Genomic DNA, 20176 nt, shown 5'->3' on the forward strand with positions numbered 1-20176 from the left:
CTCAAGCATCAGCACTTCAATTTAGTCCCAATTTGTGTTTTTATGTTCTCATATCATCAAAGTAATGGGCCGGCTCGTTAAAAACATATTTGCTTTCGCGACTTTATTTTTCTGCTGCGATTTTTCATCCACACGTGTAGGTTTGTGTATGGAGGAGGGAGGGGAAGGATACAGCGCTGGAAGTAGGGAAGGTAGTGGGAGAAAAACGGAAAAAATTGCAAATGACTTCAGAGGTGAATGATTTAGGCCGTCATCAATCCATTGAATGACTTGGGAAATGTTAGGGTGGGCTTAACAACTGTGCAGATCATACTGAGGCTGTGACAGTGAAATGAAATGGAGATAATAATGCTTCATACCTGATATGACAGAGCAGTCAGAAAATACTCATTTGTGTGTGTGTGTGTGTGTGTGTGTGTGCGCTTGTGTATGCACACGAACACACAGATGTATTAAGAGGGCACTGGTAGGTCTTCATGAGGCCTTTAGAGGGCACTACTCCACTGAGAAATAGACCATCCTGTTACATTCATCCCCACAGGCCGGTACACACTGATTAACAGAGGCTTCTAATCAATTATAAACCTTTTCATGTATTGTCAGTAACTTTTGATTTCCAAATGTGTATACTTGCACGTTCTCTCTGCGGGGTGTGTTCCTTTCTTTGTGAAGAGCAATTGGCCAGTATGTTGTAGATGCTGGTGCTCATACAGGGACACTTGAAGTGATCTTGGTATAGCAGGGATAGAGGAGGAGAGAACAGCCTAATGAAGTCTGTTAATTTGCTGCTATCAGAATGAAAGTCTCAGACTAATTATGGCCCTGGGTCATCTAGTCTGGATCACAGAGAGAGGTGGCCCTGGATGGTTCGCTTTGATTAGCTCACTCAAAATAGAGCCCCTCACTTCATTACTCTGATCTCCCTCTCTGTCTCACACTCACTGGCGCTCACAAAACTCTGGTGGGGAGGTTAGTCCATGTGCAAACAGACTAGTCGAGCTGTCATCGCTTTGCTGTTCAGGATGGAGGAGTGTATGCATCGATGAGGCGGAGAGGGAAAGGTGAGGGCAGGGTATGCATAGTCCAAGTAACTACTGGACATGTGTCTTATGTCTCTCGTGCTCTCTGTCAGGCTGACTGAAGTTCAGGACATATCTGGATCCGAAGCATATAGTGAGTCAACAGTCAAACTGTGCAGCTGGTTTGACTGTTCTCCTTTCCTTCTGTTGACTGTAGAGTTGACAGATGTGTCGGAATGGTGGATTTGTTCACTTGCTGCAGACAGCCCCCCTCCTGTGCATCAGATGTCTCACAGTGGATTTTGCTTCAGGCAGTTTTTTGTGTGTGTGTGTGTGTGTGTGTGTGTGTGTGTGTGGTGTCTGCACATTGAATTTCAAGGCCCCTTGAATTATCCCTGCCACAGAAACCCCTTTAATAGCAGTGATTTAAACTTTACCTGCATGACTGCCTTGATTGGCTATTGGAAACAACACACTGATTTAATTAGCCTTTCAAGTCTGTGGCCCTCTCAACTTTCCCCTCGCTGTGCGCTTATCTGCTTCCTCAGAGGAGGCGATTGTGCCACTATATCATTCCATAAATAATAAAGGCACATAGGAAGCGACATAGACAAACACAAGATGAAATGACGTGCACTCGCATGTTTTCCAGTAAGGTGTTTTTTTTTCTTTCTCTGATTAGAAATCCAACCTGATAAAATAAAGTGGTGATCCGAGTGTAAAAGGCTGGGGCAAGGGAAGAAAGTAGGCTGTGTGTGTGTGTCTGAGAGAGAGGTGGGGTGGGGGATATAAGGTGTTACTTGCTTGTCTCTGAGGCCTGCCTGTCATGTCAGTCATGCTCTTTCACAGCAGTTTTATTTCTTCCACCACTCCCTTTAGTGCTTTGATGGCACAATTCACTGGTACTGCCTTGTGGGAAGCACTGCTGTGGTTGGGGATGTGTGTGTGTGCGTGCACGCAGGGGTGCACGTGGGTGTGCATGTGTGTGCAGTGTCACACATTGTCATATTTTTTTATCAAGTGCCTTTAAACTGTGCCAGAGATTGGATAAGAAGTACTCAGTAGAATTATTACAAGCAAGGTGAGCAGAGCAAAACTCTTTCAGAATTCTGGCTTTGGATCCTCATCTGACCCTGCTACTGAACATTACTGTGCTTTTCTTCAGAGAATAACACAACTTCTTCTTTTTATTGTGTACCCATTTATGGTTTTTTTTTGTTTTTTGTTTTTACAAAAACACAAATTCAGGTTCAGGTTCATTGTCACTTTTGGAATAATTCAGAATCCCTTTTCCCCTAAGGATCCTACACTGGAGGCAAAGAAATTGAGACGGCCATTCATCTTTGTTCTGTTTTTCATACTTATCTGTCCTCCTCCTTTGTCCACCGTCCCGCCATCACATTGACATTTATCACAAGCCTTCATGAAGAGACTTCTCACACTATGTGACGTTTGCTGTGGCAGAACAGAGCCGTTTTCTCATTGCTGGTGTCTGTTCCTAATGCACTGCTCTCTGCTGTCTTGTGATTGACTCCTGCTTTCCGTTTTCTGCGTTATCTGATCTCAGCTCCTGATCTTAACAGTGGTTTTAGTCGATGGCTGGGTTTGTAACTTGCCTCTTCCTGTCATGCTCTGATTCCATCTCTCTCCCTCTCTGAACAGGTGCAGCTTTTTATTCCTGTGATGTGTCATCTTTTTACACTTATTAATCCACTCGTCATTAGGTCTTAAAATATCTACTCTAGTCGCATCATACCTACGCTGTGCTCCTGTTCTGCTTTCGCTAGATGTGTAATGGGATGCAGACTCCCCACTGGTTTGCTCTCACAAGTGCATCCTTATCTTTCCTACTTCCTGGGTGATAGCGTAATCTGATAACTACAACTGTTGCCACTCCCTCTGATTGATTAACCACTGACCTCTGACCCTCCTGCAGGATATTTTAATTGGCTGATGTATAATGAGCAGGCTTCCCTGAAGAAGAGCTGTTTTAAGGCCAAAGAGGATAAGAGGGTGATGCTGGAAGGGGGCAATCCAATTAGCTGATTTAACCGATAACACCTGAGGTAGCTGTGTGCGTGCGTGCGTGCGTGCGTGCGTGCGCGTGCGTGCGTGTACTGTGTGCGTGCGTACGTTGGAGTAATGTAATTTCTATCTTTCTATCTCACTATCTCTTATACAATAGAGATGTCTCTAGCCCTTATGTGAGGACGCTTCATAGATTGTGACATAGCCAAGTGTGTTTGTGTGCTGAAACGAGGTTGTTGATACTCTGTTGTTATGTGTTTGAGAGTCTCTGTGTACTTCGTAATAAATACGATTTTGTCGAACTGCATGACGAATAGATCAATACAACATCTTAATGTAGTAAGCTAGAGGCGAGTTAGGGCTTTCCTCTTAGTACATCTCAATATTCAGGATTAAAAAAAATTATCTGGTGAATTACAAAACATGACGCTGTACATTTTGTCATTATTTATTTAAGAAGAATTAAGACAAAACCCTTACTTACCCTTAAAAAGGTAATCAGCAGCCAGGTGCTGCTAATCAAATGCACTTGATTAATTGAGTAAGTGTGAATGTCTCTATAAAAACAGAGGTTTTGACAGTTGGCTGGTCTGGAGCATTCAGGTTTGTGTTTACTCGATGCCAAAGAGCAAAGTTGTCACTAATGGTATTAGTGAAGCAACTGATGCTCCCCAACAATCTGGGAAGGGTTATAAGTTAATTTCCAAATCATTTGAAATCCAGCATGCTGTAGAGAAATATCATTTGCATGTGGAGAACATTCAGGACAGATGGCAATCTTGCCAGAGATGGACTTCCCAGCAAATCCACTACAAGGTCAGATGAGCTAGCCTTTTCTCTCTAAATAGAACATAGCAGCATGGCTTAAGTTTACAAAGTTGGATCTAAACAAACCACAAGACTTCTGGAACAATGTCATTTGAACAGATGAGACCAAAGTGGAGACGTTTGGCTATAATACATATCATATTTGGCAAAAAGCAAACGCATCAGCACCGAAACCTCACACCAGCTGTCAAGCACAGTGGTGAAGGGCTGATGATTTGGGCTTGTTTTTCAGCCGTAGAACCTGGGCACCTTGCAGTCATTGATACAACCCTGAACTCCTCTGTATATCAAAGTATTCTCGAGTAAAATGTGAGCCAGTCTGTCGGACAACTAAAGCTTGGCTGAAACTGGGTCATGCAACAGCACAATGATACCAAACGCAGCAGCAAAACTCCTACAAAAAGATTTGCTGCTGAAAAAGAGTGAAATCAAAGTGCTGTAATGGCCCAGTCAAAGTGTAGACCTCAGCCTGAATGAAATACTGTGGCGGGACCTTCAGAGAGCTGTGCATAAATGAATGAACTGAAGCATTATAAACATTATAAAGAAGAGTGAGCTAAAATTCCTCCACAAGGTTGTGACAGACTAATGAAATCATACAGAAATCAATTGCTTCAAGTTATTGCCACTAAAGGTGGTTCTAAAAGCTACTGAATCATGGGGTGCATTTTGAATTAGTTTTTCCTCAGTGAATAATGACACACTGACATATGTCATGTGATGTTGTTACCTACCATTTTTTTGTTATGTCCTGATATGTCAAACCATTGAAATGGCATAGGGTGTGTGTTCTTTCTGACTGTATGTGTGCTTTAAAACTTTGTTGTAAGTAAACTGTTGAGTTAACATGAATTATTATTCTAATGGGAGATAAATGCACAGATCCATTTAGCTTCTGTAAAATGTTGAATGCAGAAAAAAGTGGAAATTTATTCCCATCTTCATACAAATTTGCTTGTCTTCTTTGGAAACATTTCAGCCATGTTTAGAGCTGCAATATCAATAACAAAAAGGACATGCATACTATAATACAGAGTACACAAACACACACATTCACATTGCTCGTTTGTCCATTCAACTATCCAAAAGGTGTTATACTACCATTATTGATGAGGCTAGAAACACAAATGTGATGTTAGCAGTTGTGGTTAAAGACTACCTGATTTGGGGAAAAGAAGTTGGGAAGCTGTGAAAGTAAAGCATACATCATTTTTCATTTGATCTAGTGAATATTTGTCTGTTAAACCCACTCTTCCAAGTCAGATTTTAGAGCGTATTTGTGGTTTCCTTTCTCTTTGTGTTTCACGCTGCAGTGGACAGGAAGCATTCTTATAAAAATGTATTTTCATCTCTCTCCTCTATCCATGGTACACATTTTTCACTGCCCCACCCCACCCCTCCCCTCCCTTGTGTCTCTTTTGCGTTTTGCTCTCTCTCTCTCACATCGAAGACTGTGAGGAGAGTGTACTGGCAGAGGAACCACGTAAGTCCAAGGATTGCTCAGTGTGTGGCCGTGTTTGTGTATTTGTGTGTGGTGCGCCATACTGTAGGTGTTCATGTTTGTGGACATCATACCAGTCTCTTCATGCGGGGGTTCACAGCATACCTCTTCACTTTTTAATTAGATACAGAATCCCTGAAAGAAGACTGAGTCCATGTGGAACAGCAGAAATACCTTTTCCTGTGGATTAACCCGTGTGCTCCTCTGATCTGTTCCCCTCCTCTCCTCTGCTTTCCTCTCCTCTTCTCCTCTACTTTCCTCCCCTCTCCTACCCTCTCACCACATACACGATAATTACAGCACCAGACAATTACCCCGAAAACTCCTGGGATGCACATTTTGTTCTCTTAATCTGGTCTCTTAAATAATTAAAACCAACCATGAACTCCTCTTTGTGATCGTGGCTCAAGAGTGTGTGTGAATGTGAGTGTGAGAGAGATGTGGGTGTATGTGTGTGAACAGATGTGGAAGCATACATCTCTGTGTCGTCTCATTGGCTTTCCTATCTACCAACAGCTCTGTCACAATCCCACCTACCTGCCTCCACATGACCCTAAAGCAGATTTACCTTCACCTATAACATCTCTGCCGAATGTGCAACTCTGTGCTTACGGGCCCCGTACCTTACTCTCTCAGTGGTGTGATGAGAGAACTTCCCCATAATCCCTTTCTCCATGCTTCTCTACTCACATGGCATCATATCATTGAGTCATTCTTCGCTTGCAAAAATATGTAAATATATACAACAAAGGCTTGCGGAAATATTTTGTGAGCCTGTTAGAAATAGCTGACATGTAAAAAATTTGACATATTTACACTTAATGGAATATTTCAACTCAGCAAATAAATAAATATAATGCATCTGAACTTTCTCCACCACCTAGTTAATCTTTTTGCTGTTGTTCTCTTCTTTATGTTGTACTGATATCTAAATGTTATAATTGTGCTGTTTCCAAGTGTGTGTGTTTCATTCATGCTTCATTTGTCTAAATTCTGCCTATGTGTGGTGGCTGCAGTTTAATATTTCTGTCTTTATCAGCTAAAAAAGAAGAGGAGGATACAGAGGATAAGAAATCCATAAAGAAGAGAATTAAAGAGCTGAAGGTGCTCGATCCAAAGATTGCACAGAATCTGTGTAAGTATTTGTTTCCTTTCTATCTACTCCTAAAAAAAGGCAGATTTATATACATTTATAGAGAAATTTGGTATGCTTTACACCTTAGCATGTTGCTATGGCAATTAATACACACAGACAGTTCATGTGAACCTGGCCTTTGCCACATATGACTCATCTCTTCACACGGACCTAATTAACAACGTTAAAGATCCATTAAGGAAAGAAGGAAAAAAGAACTTCTCTCTCTTTCTTTCTTCCTTCCTTCCTTCCCTCCCTCCCTCATCTCTCTCATGCATTCACACACGCATGCTTGGTCTGAAAATGACGGTTTAAAAAACACCCGGCATTAATGAGGATCCAGCTGATCTCTTAAGCACTCTCAGATCTTAGCACCTCATTGGCTTATATCGCATGGAGCTGTGACCTTTGTTTCACGTATTAAAAGAAAATGAGTCTAATCAGCCCAGTAACAGTGATAAATCATGCAGCAGAAATTAGAGAGCAAGGGGGAGGGGAAGGGGGAGTTGGTGGTTTATGTGGTCCACCATAGGAGGTAAAGAGTCTAAAAGCTTTGATTGAGGTTTGAGAAGGACTGAGAAGGGGTTTTATTTCTGTTTTATTTCTGTTACTTGATTGATGCCATCACTGTTAAGATACTGAGATACAGTGCAAATTTATTCTGCCTAATGAATTGTACTAAAATTTTCTCATTACCAGTTACAGCCGGGAGCTTATATCACAGTCGTGTCACATTTTACGTATGCTTTAAGAAGAGAAGGGCTAGTTTGTCAGTAAAACCTCAACCTAATATATACAGGTTTTAAAAAAAAAAAGATTCATCATTTATTGGACGTGTGTTTAAACTTCAGTTTAATCCTTGCACATGCTGTTTCTTTTTAATTCTTCTCAGTTATGTACTGTGTAGTAGTTGGCCTCCTGAAGTCCTGTGGGACAATTGGATACGTGCTCGTGGTTGTCGTCTGTGGTGCTCGAGAGGCGCCTCTTGTGACTCTAAAGTCCCATGCGGGAGTTGAAGTCCTTCTGGTCCTGTTCACAGGAATAAGTGATGACTAGTCTTTTAAGCTGACTTTTTTAGGCCATTTTCTCAAACTGTTGTCTTTTAAAGCCCTGCAGGGCCTTCTGGATTTCAAGCTGCAGGTGTTTCTGTCTCTTTGTAGCTTTAAAGTCAAGTGAACGCACGTCTTTGTAGCATAGCAATCCTGTTGGTTGTCCACACAGGAGATCTTTGGTGAGGCTGCTATCCCTTTATATGATACTTATGCCAGGGATAGAACATGCCTGGGCAACTTGTCTTTCCAAGAGTTGCAAAGTACTAAGCAAACACACCACTATAAAAAGATTTCCTGGTGAGTCTGTGTGTATACTTTTTGGGGTTTTTTTTGTCCATCTTCATTTCATCAGGCTTGCCAGGTGGTTTTCAACACCATGTAGGGAGGTCTCTCTCTAGGCACAGGGTGTCTGAGAAACAGCACACTGAGGGATATGAATTCATGGATGGGCTCAGGTTTTTGGTATTCTATGGTGATATGAGAGGATATCTTGGTTCATAACATTTGTCTTTGTAACTTGATTGTTACGCCAAAGTTGGTGCTCAACCTGAAATAAAAAGTTATTATTTCTGTTCCCACAACTTTAAAAATGATTTAACCCAGTAGAGCAAAAAAGTGTGCAAAACAAAAGGTACATTCTCGTTTTCAAAAGTTCATGCTCTCCTGTATATGCATAATGTAATGTTGTAACATACTTCACATACACACTTACATGCAGAACACTCCAAAGTGTTCAACCTAAAACATGCTCAATAATTTTAAATGATTTTTTTTTAATGTGTTTCTGCTTGTGAGACTAATAACTAGCCCTGACGAGGCATGCACCATACCTTTGCTAGTCCTAACTCTTGCTTGAAAATATCATGGTTGCTAAGCCAATACATTTAAAATTAAAATCATTTTTTTAAAGACAGAAAGAAAAAATGAAGACATCGCTGGCTGAGTGGGTCAGACTAACCTGTTTCATAAGATTTGTGTGTACTGTTTTATTTCGCATTGTTCTTTTTTGTGTGTGTTTGGTTGTTTTTTCTGTTCTTATATGACCAACTGTCTCATATCTCAACATTACAGCTCAGCTGTCAATCTTTTCTCCATTTGCCACATCTCTCCCCCCCTCCCACCTGTAGCCATCTTCCTAGGCTCCTTCCGCATCCCTTATCAGGAAATTCGACGCATGATAGTGGAGGTCGATGAAGAGCAACTCTCTGAACCTATGATCCAGGTATGCTGTTTAATGAAGCCATAGAGCCTCCGTTACTTTAGTGGATGACTTTCTCGTTCCACCCAACTCTGGACCTAGCTAGCTGTGAGATAAAAGAGAAAAAAATATTGAAACTAGTCAATGCTCAACTTTTCACCTTGAGGCTGGAAGTATATTTTTAGTTTTGCCCTTCTCCTACTCAGCTGGTCAGGTTCAACTCTTTGTCTATTGTCTTGATTAGTTGTCTATCTTAAAACAGCATGTAGCCCAAGGCTAAAGCGTTGGGCATCTGTAAAGCCTGCAGTACAGCAGGTGTGGAAACAGTTGGTGAGCACAGGCAGTATGTCAGTAAAAAATAAATAAGCACTTTGCTGATGTTTAGCTGAATTTTTTTTTGTTTTGTTTTTTTTTGTTTGTGTTTATAAGTGCTTTACCAGCTTTTTGGCTATAACTTCAATGTGTTTATGCCATCTGTATACCTCACACTTGGCACTGACTTACTCTGTTCATCCAATCCATCTGTCTGTCCTTCCATGTATGTGTCAATCTCTGTTTTTCTATCTTAACAACAATTCAATGGACCAGTGTGGTTCATTTCAGTTGTATCTACTGTATAAAGCTACATAGTCTTTGCTTGGTAATAAGATATTTTATCATAGTAACAAAGCTCACCACATGGCTGAAACACACCAACAGAGACAACGCCAAACAGAACAGCAGCAGGTTAGCTGTCTGTAAATTTCTGTATATCCTTCCCGCTTCTCACTCCCTTTCTTCCTTTTCTTTGTAGAACCTTGTAAAGCACCTACCGGAGCAGGAGCAGCTTAATGCGCTGGCCACATACAAAAATGAGTACTCTAATTTGTCAGAGCCTGAGCAGTTTGGGGTTGTGGTGAGTACACACAAATGTACAACACACACAAACATCTGTCAACTTCCCACCAACTGCAGATATACAGCACAAAAACGACCTTTCCTTTATATTTCCTTATTTATTGCCGGAAGACCTCAGACAGTGTGCCTATTATCGTTGACGATGCTATTAAACACAAGTGTATTAAGAATTAAATAGTTTATCAGAGCCAAAAAATGCATATTTGGTGTAATAAAACGTAATATTTGAATGTTTTAGTCAAGTAAACTTGTCTTGTATTCTTTCTCGGCGTCTTATTTCAATGAAAACACACACAGAGAACACTTTCATGTAATTATCATAATCCTGAGCTCTTTAAAATTCTATCTTTTAAAGCCTTAAGAGGAAAGATGGGACACCTGTGGACTGGTGCACTAATTTATGCACATTAAAGAGCAGCACTTCTGCCTCATTATGTCAGCATCATTTTCTTAAAGACTTTTCAAAGGAGGTTTAGTCAGAATTATGCATGAGAGGTGTCATTTATGTATTTTTATTTTTCTACCTACCGACCACCTTATGGACAAAAACATAACTCATCTTTTGTATCTTGTTCAATGAGGAGACGAGAAAAAAGGAGAGCCTGCTTATATAATGAGGTTGTGCTACTCGTGTGGGCCCACAAAAGCTCAGGTTCAAAGGGATTTTTTTAATGTACTTTTTTAATATTTACCATTGTGTAAACATTCACTTTTTTATTTTCAGTCAACACCACTTTCAATTGATCTTTAACTCAGCCTTGTGCGCAGTAGTATTTTGTTTTCAGGTCTGTCTTGCCTGTTGTAAAAGCTTAACACAAGGTCACCACCATAGTTGCTGAGTATTCCTGCAGCTACGTGAATAAGTTCACTGTTCTTTGTGACAGTAAGTTGAAGAAGCGCTTAATCTCAAAATATAAATTTCCACATAACTCATCTATATCAGTCAATGAAAGCATATTTTAATGTCTTTAACAGAAGCCATATGCATGCCTGTAATTTTTTGTAAATCACTTGCAGTTAATGATTATTCCGCATCACTCCTGAAATCTGAGGAATGTTTATTAGTATGTGCATTCTGCTGGCTGAGCTGTAGTTAAAATCCTCGGGACTAATGCTTTTTTCATCTTTGATTTTATTTGTTGTTGACAGTTGATGGGAATATTTATTACATGCAAGTTTTCAAAATATTTACTATAGAGAGAGAGAGGGGGGGGAGAGGGAGAATCTTTAAATTCAGTGTTAATGTTCTGACACTTCAGATAAGGATATCAACAGAGCTGTCTTTTCCTTCTCACTATCACCTCATGGAAATAGTGTTTGGCAGTAAATGAGCTAGATTTTCCATAAGTCCACTCTTTTGTGTGTGTGTGTGTGTGTGTGTGTGTGTGTGTGTGTGTGTGTGTGTGTGTGTGTGTGTGTGTGTGTGTGTGTGTGTGTGTGTGTGTGAGAGAGAGAAACCATCTCCTCAACTTGTCAGTATAACCTCCCAGTGCCCTGTGTAGGCCAGTGGGAGCAGCTGCACACATTCAATTTGCAGATGATCCGGTGTGTTTTGCTCCATTTCTTCTTTTTCTGATTATTTTTTTCTCGTTTAAATATCTTTATCACATAATTCATCCCATCTCTGGGGTTCGTTTCAGCATTATGTTTTGTTCGTGTGGACCTTGCTTTTTCTTAATTCTGTTATATAATTCTATTCCTCTTTTTTTTGTTGCCCGCCCTCTCCTTTTATGTGCGACAAATACACGGACACAAAGTGCACACAGACCAGCACACACTGACTGAAATAGTCATTTGATAACATTACAGTAGCTATAATTAAACCCTTGATGGAGGACATCAAACCGCACAGCCAGCTGTTGTGTGAAACAGACAATTGGAACCTGCACCCCTCCCTCCCGCCGCACACACATACACAATCACTGTGTCGGCCAGGTCCTGGGCCCAATGCAATATTTTCCAATTTTCTCTAATTGTGTGAGAGTGGTAATCCAAGGCAGCCTATTGTATATTCCACCCCTCCACTGCCTGCCCTATATGGACACTAACTCCACAATTAACTTACCAGACCTGGGTCCCAAATCAAATCACTGCCAGCATCTATTACTACTGCCTAGCAACACTTTCCAACATGCTGGTTGCATAAATGTCTTTTAAATTAGATCGTCTGAATGTGAGAGTGTGTCAAATGTGTTATTGTAGTTATTTTAAGTTTGACTGTTCTTTGATGTGGTTTGCTCTCCTTGACATCATTTCCCATCCTTTTCTCATCTCCTTCCTCATTCTCTTTTCTCCGAATCCCTTTTCCCCCTACTATCCCTTTTCCATCTATGCCTTCTTGTTTTCTTGTTTCCACCTTGACTTTGTTGCCTCCCCAGATGAGCAGTGTGAAGCGGCTGCGTCCTCGCCTCAGCCACATCCTCTTCCGGCTTCAGTTTGAGGAGCACGTAAATAATCTGCGACCAGATATTCTGGCCGTAAATGCCGCATGTGATGAGGTCAGGAAGAGCCGCTCCTTTGGCCGCTTATTGGAGCTGGTGCTACTACTGGGGAATTACATGAATGCGGGCTCTCGAAACGCCCAATCATATGGCTTTGACCTGAGCTCCCTTTGCAAGGTAAGGGTTGAAATGCTGACCCTAATTTCAACTGTTCACACACAGTTTGTAGTCAGTCATCCCTTCAGTGTCAAATGTTCAACAGGAGTGATGCTAGTTCAATAAACTTTCTCAAGAGATACACAGCTGTGTTTGCAGTCAGAGTTCTGTAACAGAAATATAATTTATTTTTTACTGACCTCAACTAAATGATTTTTTAGGCCTTTAGTTGAAGCTAGCCTGATAGATTCTCCTTATTTTCATTATTGCGCTCTCATTTTATGTCCTCAAAAACCTTGAGTTAAAATGGTCATTTCCTATATGGATTGCTTTTTTCTGCCAAATGTACAAGCCAAGAGCGTTAACAGTGATTAGACTAAAGAAAGAATCGGTATACATTATGGGATTTATGTATATCTGTGTCTGTACCAGACACTACGTGTAGCGGTGTCTCTCTCTTTGGTCACCTTGTCTGAGCCTTATCAGTAAACTGATCCAAAGCAGCTGCTGTAATGAGACATTTTATTTTAAACCATTTCATTTGATTGAACACTATCAGAGTTTTCGTTATCATCTGGCCTCTATCAAAGCATTTAAGCCCACCGAGTACTTTAGTCTCATTCTTCTGCCCAGAAAAGATAACTGAAACTCAAACCACTATCCCTTTTGAAAGTTCACACAACTTCGCCGTGGCAATACTAGTGCTTCTTGGACAGAGACGTATCCAACACCTGTAACTCAGGATTTTATGCGGCATGAAAACAGAACATGAAGTTTGTAATAGTGACGGGAAGAATGGGGTGCAAGTCTCCTCCAGTGGTTACATTACAGCTGTTGGCACACCCACTGCAGTTTCCACAGTAACGAGCACTGCTGTCATTTGTCACTGCCACCTCTTTACCCTCCTAGACTTGGATGCTGATGTTCATATAAATACAAGTACAAAGGCAAACACTTGTACGAACATGATGGATTAGATGCATTAGGACAACAGTAATATCAGTTAATAGGAGACTGTTAAGGATTTAAAACAGTAGTTTCTTTTGTCTGCGTATGTTGTCTGAAGGAAGGTTTACGTTGTCACGGGCAGGATATATAGAGGAAGACATCTCCTTCGCGCCATACCCAGAGTTTGACAACTTAATTCCACGGCACACTCCACAGCACAGGAAAATTGCATCCATCCCAAATGTAAAAGGCAAAATGTTTACATTGTCATCTACGATTACCATCCATCTAAATTCAAAGAGGGACCTTTTGTGAGTGAGCACTTGCAGCTTTTATTAAAAAAAAAGGGGGGACTGGGGAACAGAAATGAAAAGAGAGATGAGAATGTTTGATTAGAGGAGATAATACAAACATGATTAAACCCAGCGGGTCTGAGTACACTGCTGTCTACCAATAGATCACCTAGAGAGATGCACTGCAACACACTCTGCAGGAGGCATGTTTGGCAGGGATGCTGATAGACATCTTGGAATTAGCCTGTTTAATAAAAAAGGAAGAAGAACAAAGAAATGAGAAAAAAATCAATGATGGAAATTTATCAGGGAAATATAAAATATTTGTTACTTTTGGCAATAAATGGGCACCAAGTGCAGGGAGCAGGAACACATCTGCTACGTAATCACGAGACATAAAATCATGTGTGGCACTGTTAACACTCAGCATTTGTTAAGCTAGAGCTCAGAACTGCTTTGAGTAAGTACAGTAGATGAAGGACAATGACTTCTTTTTCCAATTACCAGACAGCATATTTAGCTACATTAGTACTTCTGATTTCAAGCATGAGTACGTCGAGCCCTGTGCTGAACCTTGTTTTTTGTTGCTGTTAGCATTAATCACAAAAAATGATCTAGGGAAAAGTGCACTTCTAACAGTAGTTTGTAGCTCTATTGCAAATTAGCTGCTCACCAAATCACATTAAACAACATGGAGACGCACCTTTGATGCTGCTTTCACCCTTCTTACTGAATAGCAAGTGAGCTCTGTACACATGTAGGTAGGTGTGCAGGTTTTCATCAACTAGTGATGCACTCACTTACCCAACTGACTAAGAAAAGAGCAATTTATTAAGCACCTGTCTTGCATTTAATAAATGGTAAATGGCCTGTATTTATATAGCGCTTTTCTAGTCCCTAAGGACCCCAAAGCGCTTTACATATCCAGTCATTCACCCATTCACACACACATTCACACACACATCTTTCACCCCTTTTAACTAGGGTATCCACAAAGTGTGGTTTTCATTTTGCAGCTCAAAATGCATGTGTATCATGATTCCTGCCATAGCGACGAATACTGTGAAACTAAGGCCAAAAAGATGTTGTTTACGTACCATACCCAATTTCTGTTATTATATGTTTCAACAAAAACGTTCTTTGACTTTGCCCATCAAAAGTAAAAATTGCATCTGGTTTAAATTTGTCTGATGTACCTTTTAATTAAGGGTCGGGCCCTTGTGAAGGGGCGCACCGCCTTTCGGCACTCTTGCAAAGATTTGATCGCTCCCTGAAAGCCCCTTTCTAACAACCTGCATTTGTGTATTCGCAGTGCGTGTGCTTCTGTTGTGTCAAAACTGAAAATGTGTTACAAAGCAGCAGTGCGCTCAACTCTGAATCCTAAACATGCATACGTTGCCTGGTCTAAATAAAATGTGAAAGCACACAGCATAGCGGCACGCATACTTCCTAACACGTATTAACTATTAAGACGAACGTGTTTCATCTGTAAGCTGACATCAGGACAAAGTGGGGTGCGCAGTGAGTGATGATTGTGTTTTAAATGCGCTGCGGTGAGGTGCGCAACTCTTGTCACCTGTGATGATCTTCAGTCTAGACATGCACAAGATTTCCAGGAGCAATTCAGATGTAACAGGAGCATCGGCAGCGCTGCATTTCAGAATCAAATGACCTTGAAAGAGAGAGAATTTAAATTTAAATTGGCTAAGGCTTTTGTATTTATGTGCAGACTTGGAAAAACTTTTTGATCCTACCTCGTATAGATGTAGCCTTCTAAGGGCTGCTAACAAAACCCCGGCGTTGACCGCATTTTTGAACCAGAATTAGATCCAAGAGGAAGAGATGATTGCATGCAGTTGTCTTACCACTTGTTTATTTATTTTTTTAATGTATTTTTTCAATTTTATGTTGTTATAGATGGATGTACTTAGATATATTTCTAACTGTGCTTGTGCTGGATAAATCATGCTGTTTACATTACTGAGGGTGATTTAAATGTTGAATATGGGTTGTGCGCACTTCTCCATAAAGTGAGTGTTTTAGACCTGCTTTATACTCTAAAAAATGATGAATATCCTAACCTTTAAATTATGGAACCTTTAATATGGCAGGTATATATGGTGTGTTAGAGAAACATGACATAATTTCTGACTTAAAGTAAGACAGATTCATCAGATTCAAGCATGCAAACACATTTATTTAGCAAGTGAACAGTGTGTGTGCTTAACAGGGTTAGACCTAACCTGTGACATTTTCAATAACACAAACTCTGAGCAACATGCAGAGTCACTTTTCCCCTGTTAGAGCATTTTTTTTGCCCTGTGTATACGTTTTATTTTTCAATTTATTTTATTATTAAATTTGTTGTATTATTTACTTATTATTAAAAAAGCCACATAAATGCATATTTTATGTGTCCATGTTTTACAGCTAAAGGACACCAAGTCAGCAGATCAGAAGACAACCTTACTTCACTTCCTGGCACAAGTATGTGAGGACGAATTTCCAGACGTGGTCAAGTTTCTTGACGACCTAGAGCATGTGGATCGAGCAAGCAGAGGTAATATTCTTAAACACCAAGATGCAAAAACTTCTCAACTGTACATAATAAAACTGTTATTGGACACTTGTGATATATTTTCTAAGTCTCTAAAAGCACTTTTTTTTTATACAGTACAGAAGCCATTTTTCACCTGTTTACCAGCATGTAAGAGTCAGCTGCTACTTGATAATTTTAACACTCTCTACCTTCCACTTTCTCTGAGGTGATATCACAGTGCTGCTGTTATTTTGGTCCCCTGCTGTCAACCCAAGGTTTTTAGCTCTCCCATGGTTGCATGGTTTGAGTTTCATCTACTTCCTAGCTGAGATATTTCTAGTGATGTTTAACAGCAGAGATTTGGCAACTGGTCTTAATTGGTCATCTAAGATAAGAGTTACTACGAGGAAGCAATGGGCATACAAACTATTAACTTTTTTGATATTTTCTTTTCTGCAGTTAAAGTAAAAGAAGAAAAGGGTAATGATGGCATAATCTGTCCATGCATCTAAGCATGCTTAAATGTGAAGACTGAAGAATCTATTTAGAAAATGCCTGATATGTGATTGTGGCAATTAAGCACTTGATATAATAGTGATGATCTGGATGATAGTAAATGATAGGAGCGCTCAACCTCATTAGATAATGTGATATGGGCTTATGTTTTCACCTTTTGTCTTGCTAATGTGGAATTTACCATCTCACCTTACCTGCCCGATGTCCCTCGCTCACTCGCAGCAGTTATTATCATGCATTGGTTCTTGCCATGATTAACTTAGACTTTCCCCTCTAGATCATTTTTCATACCCCTTTAGTGACTTTATTTTCCAAAAAACAAACACCAGAAACACCTATAGACAGAAATGCATGAATCCATGAAACCCCTCTCTCCTGGTCTTCTCCGTTCAGTGAGTGACAACAAGCGGCAGTACCTCTCAATAAGATGTTTGCACATGTGCAGTGTTGTTTTTGTGGCTTGTTAGCCAGAAGGAGGATGCCCACTGAGAGAAAAGAAAAATAAGAACGACATACTGACACATACTGATTCCTCACCGAGTCATCGTTATCTAAGCAAATGAATACAGGACTACTGCACAGCTATTGTCTTAGGCTTTTGCCTGTTGATTTTGTTAGGTGACATTGTGATTATAATGTGTGATACATGTCTGTTGTTTATCTTAAATGATATTTCACTAATATAAAAAGACATTAGATTAGTATTATTTAGTTTGATATTGTCCTGTTTGTTTTTTGTTTTTTAATAATATATGATCATAAGCAATGAAAGCTTGGCATCAGAAGGGCTACCTATACAGTGTTACCTAGAAAGAAGTGGAACATTCGTATGCATTCCTTTGTTTTACTTTGAGTTTTACTCTTAGCTTTCTGCTTCTGTTGCTCTCTCAGGGGATTGGATGTTTGTTGATTCTGTAAACATACGTTGTATTTTATCATTTTCATGTTTGATCTGTGCCACAGTCATCTCATGTGCACCGCTGTTTGATACAAACATTAATCTTCTTCTGTGGCATATCTTCAGGTTTGATGGCTTATGTTTTAGGTCATGTCTGTGACTGGGATTAAAAACATTTTTAAGTCTCTGTGTTGCTTTGAACAGAAATTGGCTGTATTGCACAGGTGTGCATGCAAACATGGGTACACACAAGTACAGAAGAAGTGCTTTGAGTGGCCAGCGTCTGTATAGTGTTGTAAAGGTCACAGCCAAGCAGGGACAGACTCAGTGGTCGGAGGAAACTCAGGCATGTCCTTTGTTCATATTGCCACAGGCAATTCACAGGAAGAAGCAGTTAGCCGCTGCCAATGTACGGCTTGTGTGTGTGTGAGGTTGCACTGTCACAGCGTGTTTCCTCCTGCTCTAAAGAAGATTTTACCCACTGCTCCATTCTCAGCAGGAGGGAGTGTAGGAAGGTGTGAGGAGGAGAAAACATAGGAGGATGAAATGAAATGTGTGACTCTTTTTTTTTTTTCTTTTTCTTTTTTGGGTTTGTTTGTTTGGACTCCGCTCATCATAAAGATTTCAATTTTTTCCCCCCTTGTTTTGGCGCTTTGATAATCTGTAGATAAAACACTCGACAGTAGTGTTGTTATTTCTCCCAACTGTGCTGTGTGTCCAGAAGGCTTTGGCCACGATGCAGAAGTACAATGGCGAGATCAAGGGAGAGCACAGTCCTTGGATCTCTCTGCAGGTTTTCTCTACCTCTTTACTTCACTGGCCTCAAGCTGAGTTTATTTGCATCTATATAGATATGGACTGCTTTCTGTGCTTCTGTCTTTCTTTATGATTCTATAAGCTTAGGAGATGCATGCACCGTCTAATCTCTTCACATATTATATCCAGACACACAGATCCTGTCTCTAAGCCGTGCTGGTGAGTGGCTTCCTTTTCATCGGGTCTGACAACTACTTGATGGGCATGTACTCAGACTAAAAGGCTGCATTGCATTCATATACACTAGCCAAAGAGCTTACTTGAGCATGAAAACAAGGTTGAGCAGAGGTAGCAGTAATGATATGTTCTTCCTTTGTAAATGGTGCTGTCTTTAGACTGTAACACAACCCTTGTTTCCCACTCTGCCAGTCCTGTACTTCAGTTCAGGGATCCTTTCTTTCTGTCTTCTCATTTTTGCCAATTCTCTTCTTTTTAGACCTATAATCATTTCTCCCCCTGATATTGAGATGCACTCAGTCCCTGCTGCTTCACTCTATCAGTTTGCATGTATCTCTTTAACTGCCTGTCAATATTCGTCTATCGGTCCCCGATTGTTGCTCGGTCTGGTTCTTGGTCTTTGGGTTTTGCTTGCAAGCTCTTTTTGTTTTAACTTCTTTTGCCTGTCACACCCGCAAACAGACACACACTTATAATAGACAGCAGCCGATTTGAGCAGTTAGGGCGGCTTGTTGAGTGATACTCGGTGCTGAGTTTGAAGTTGAAAGCAGACAAATACGGAGACATGTTAATGTGCTCAACCACTCTACTTCAGCTTGCAGCTTCAAAAACCGCCTGTCAGCAACATAAATGCTGTTTACTACTACGTACTGCTAAAAAGCATGTCTGCATTAGTAGAACTATGGATGTATGTGTAGTGAAAATGGAAAAGCTGTTCTGGTTATGGCCCTGGGGAATCTTTAATCAGTAACGCAACGATTCAGCTACACTGAGATGGCTCTCCAAAAATACTGTTCAAGCTTTGTTTTCTAGTTTTGTTTCATGCAGTCTAAACAATGAGCCTCAGGTTGAAAGTACTTAAAATGAGGGCTCTACAGTGCATTTTAATGTTAGTCCTGCACTGTTTTAAAGTGGTTCTGTAGATTGTACATTTTCAGATTCACCAAAACATCAGGCTTTTGCGTCAATTTTTTTCTCTCTCTCTTAGAATCCATTATATCAAAGGTGCTTATACAGTGACTGTGTGTGCGCTGGGGCTGTTTGTGGCTTGCATGCTCTACTCTTTCTCATTTATGGCATAGCAGGTTAGCAGACTAATAAAAGGATGTCAGTGGATTTTGACCTCCACAAATATTTCAATTGTTCTTCTTCCAAAATATCTTAGATCTGTCTCCGACTCCTCTGCACCAAAGAGACATTCAGGCACCACTGCTCATAAAAATCACTCACACATAAATGCACAGAATAAGAAATCAAGTGCAAAGTGGTCAGTGAGAGAAAAGAAACATTTCCTACTGTCATTTCCTAAGTCTTGAGTTGTATACGGCTGACGTAAGCCTCTTCTGTTTTGAAACACATTTCTGTGTGTTTTCTTTAAAGTGAAGGATCCGATAAAAGCCAGTTTTCTCCTGAAGCATACTGTATCCCTGATTCACATATAGTCTGCCTCATCTTGAGTACTCTGTGGCTGGAGTGATGACACTCTATTGTTGCATTAAGGCAGATGACCTGTGGTGACATATGCAAGGCCTTATTTGCACGTACTGTGTAGAGATCCATCATAGTTCTTAGTTCTTCTCCTTGCTTTTTGCCCCGTGCAGAGCACCTTCACTGAGACATGTTGGTTCTATTTAGTATTTCTATTGTTGGATAGCAGCATTAAGTAAGTGTCTCCTGTTTGTATTATCCAAAGTACCCAGTGTCCAAAGTATATGGATCTAATTATGTGTTAGA

At 40.4% G+C, this 20176-nt stretch overlaps 1 protein-coding gene across 1 annotated transcript in view; it reads left to right on the forward strand.

Annotated features, from left to right (window-relative positions):
• Positions 1-20176, forward strand: part of LOC113020887 (protein diaphanous homolog 3) — a 166908-nt gene that overhangs the window by 58020 nt on the left and 88712 nt on the right. The window contains exons 19-24 of the mRNA XM_080290482.1: positions 5326-5358; positions 6416-6511; positions 8691-8785; positions 9555-9656; positions 12037-12276; positions 15927-16056. Coding sequence (XP_080146608.1) covers positions 5326-5358; positions 6416-6511; positions 8691-8785; positions 9555-9656; positions 12037-12276; positions 15927-16056 — 696 coding nt within the window. The remainder of the gene's footprint in view (positions 1-5325; positions 5359-6415; positions 6512-8690; positions 8786-9554; positions 9657-12036; positions 12277-15926; positions 16057-20176) is intronic.

Source organism: Astatotilapia calliptera, chromosome 1 (genome assembly GCF_964374335.1).
Source record: "Astatotilapia calliptera chromosome 1, fAstCal68.1, whole genome shotgun sequence".
NCBI lineage: Eukaryota > Metazoa > Chordata > Actinopteri > Cichliformes > Cichlidae > Astatotilapia > Astatotilapia calliptera.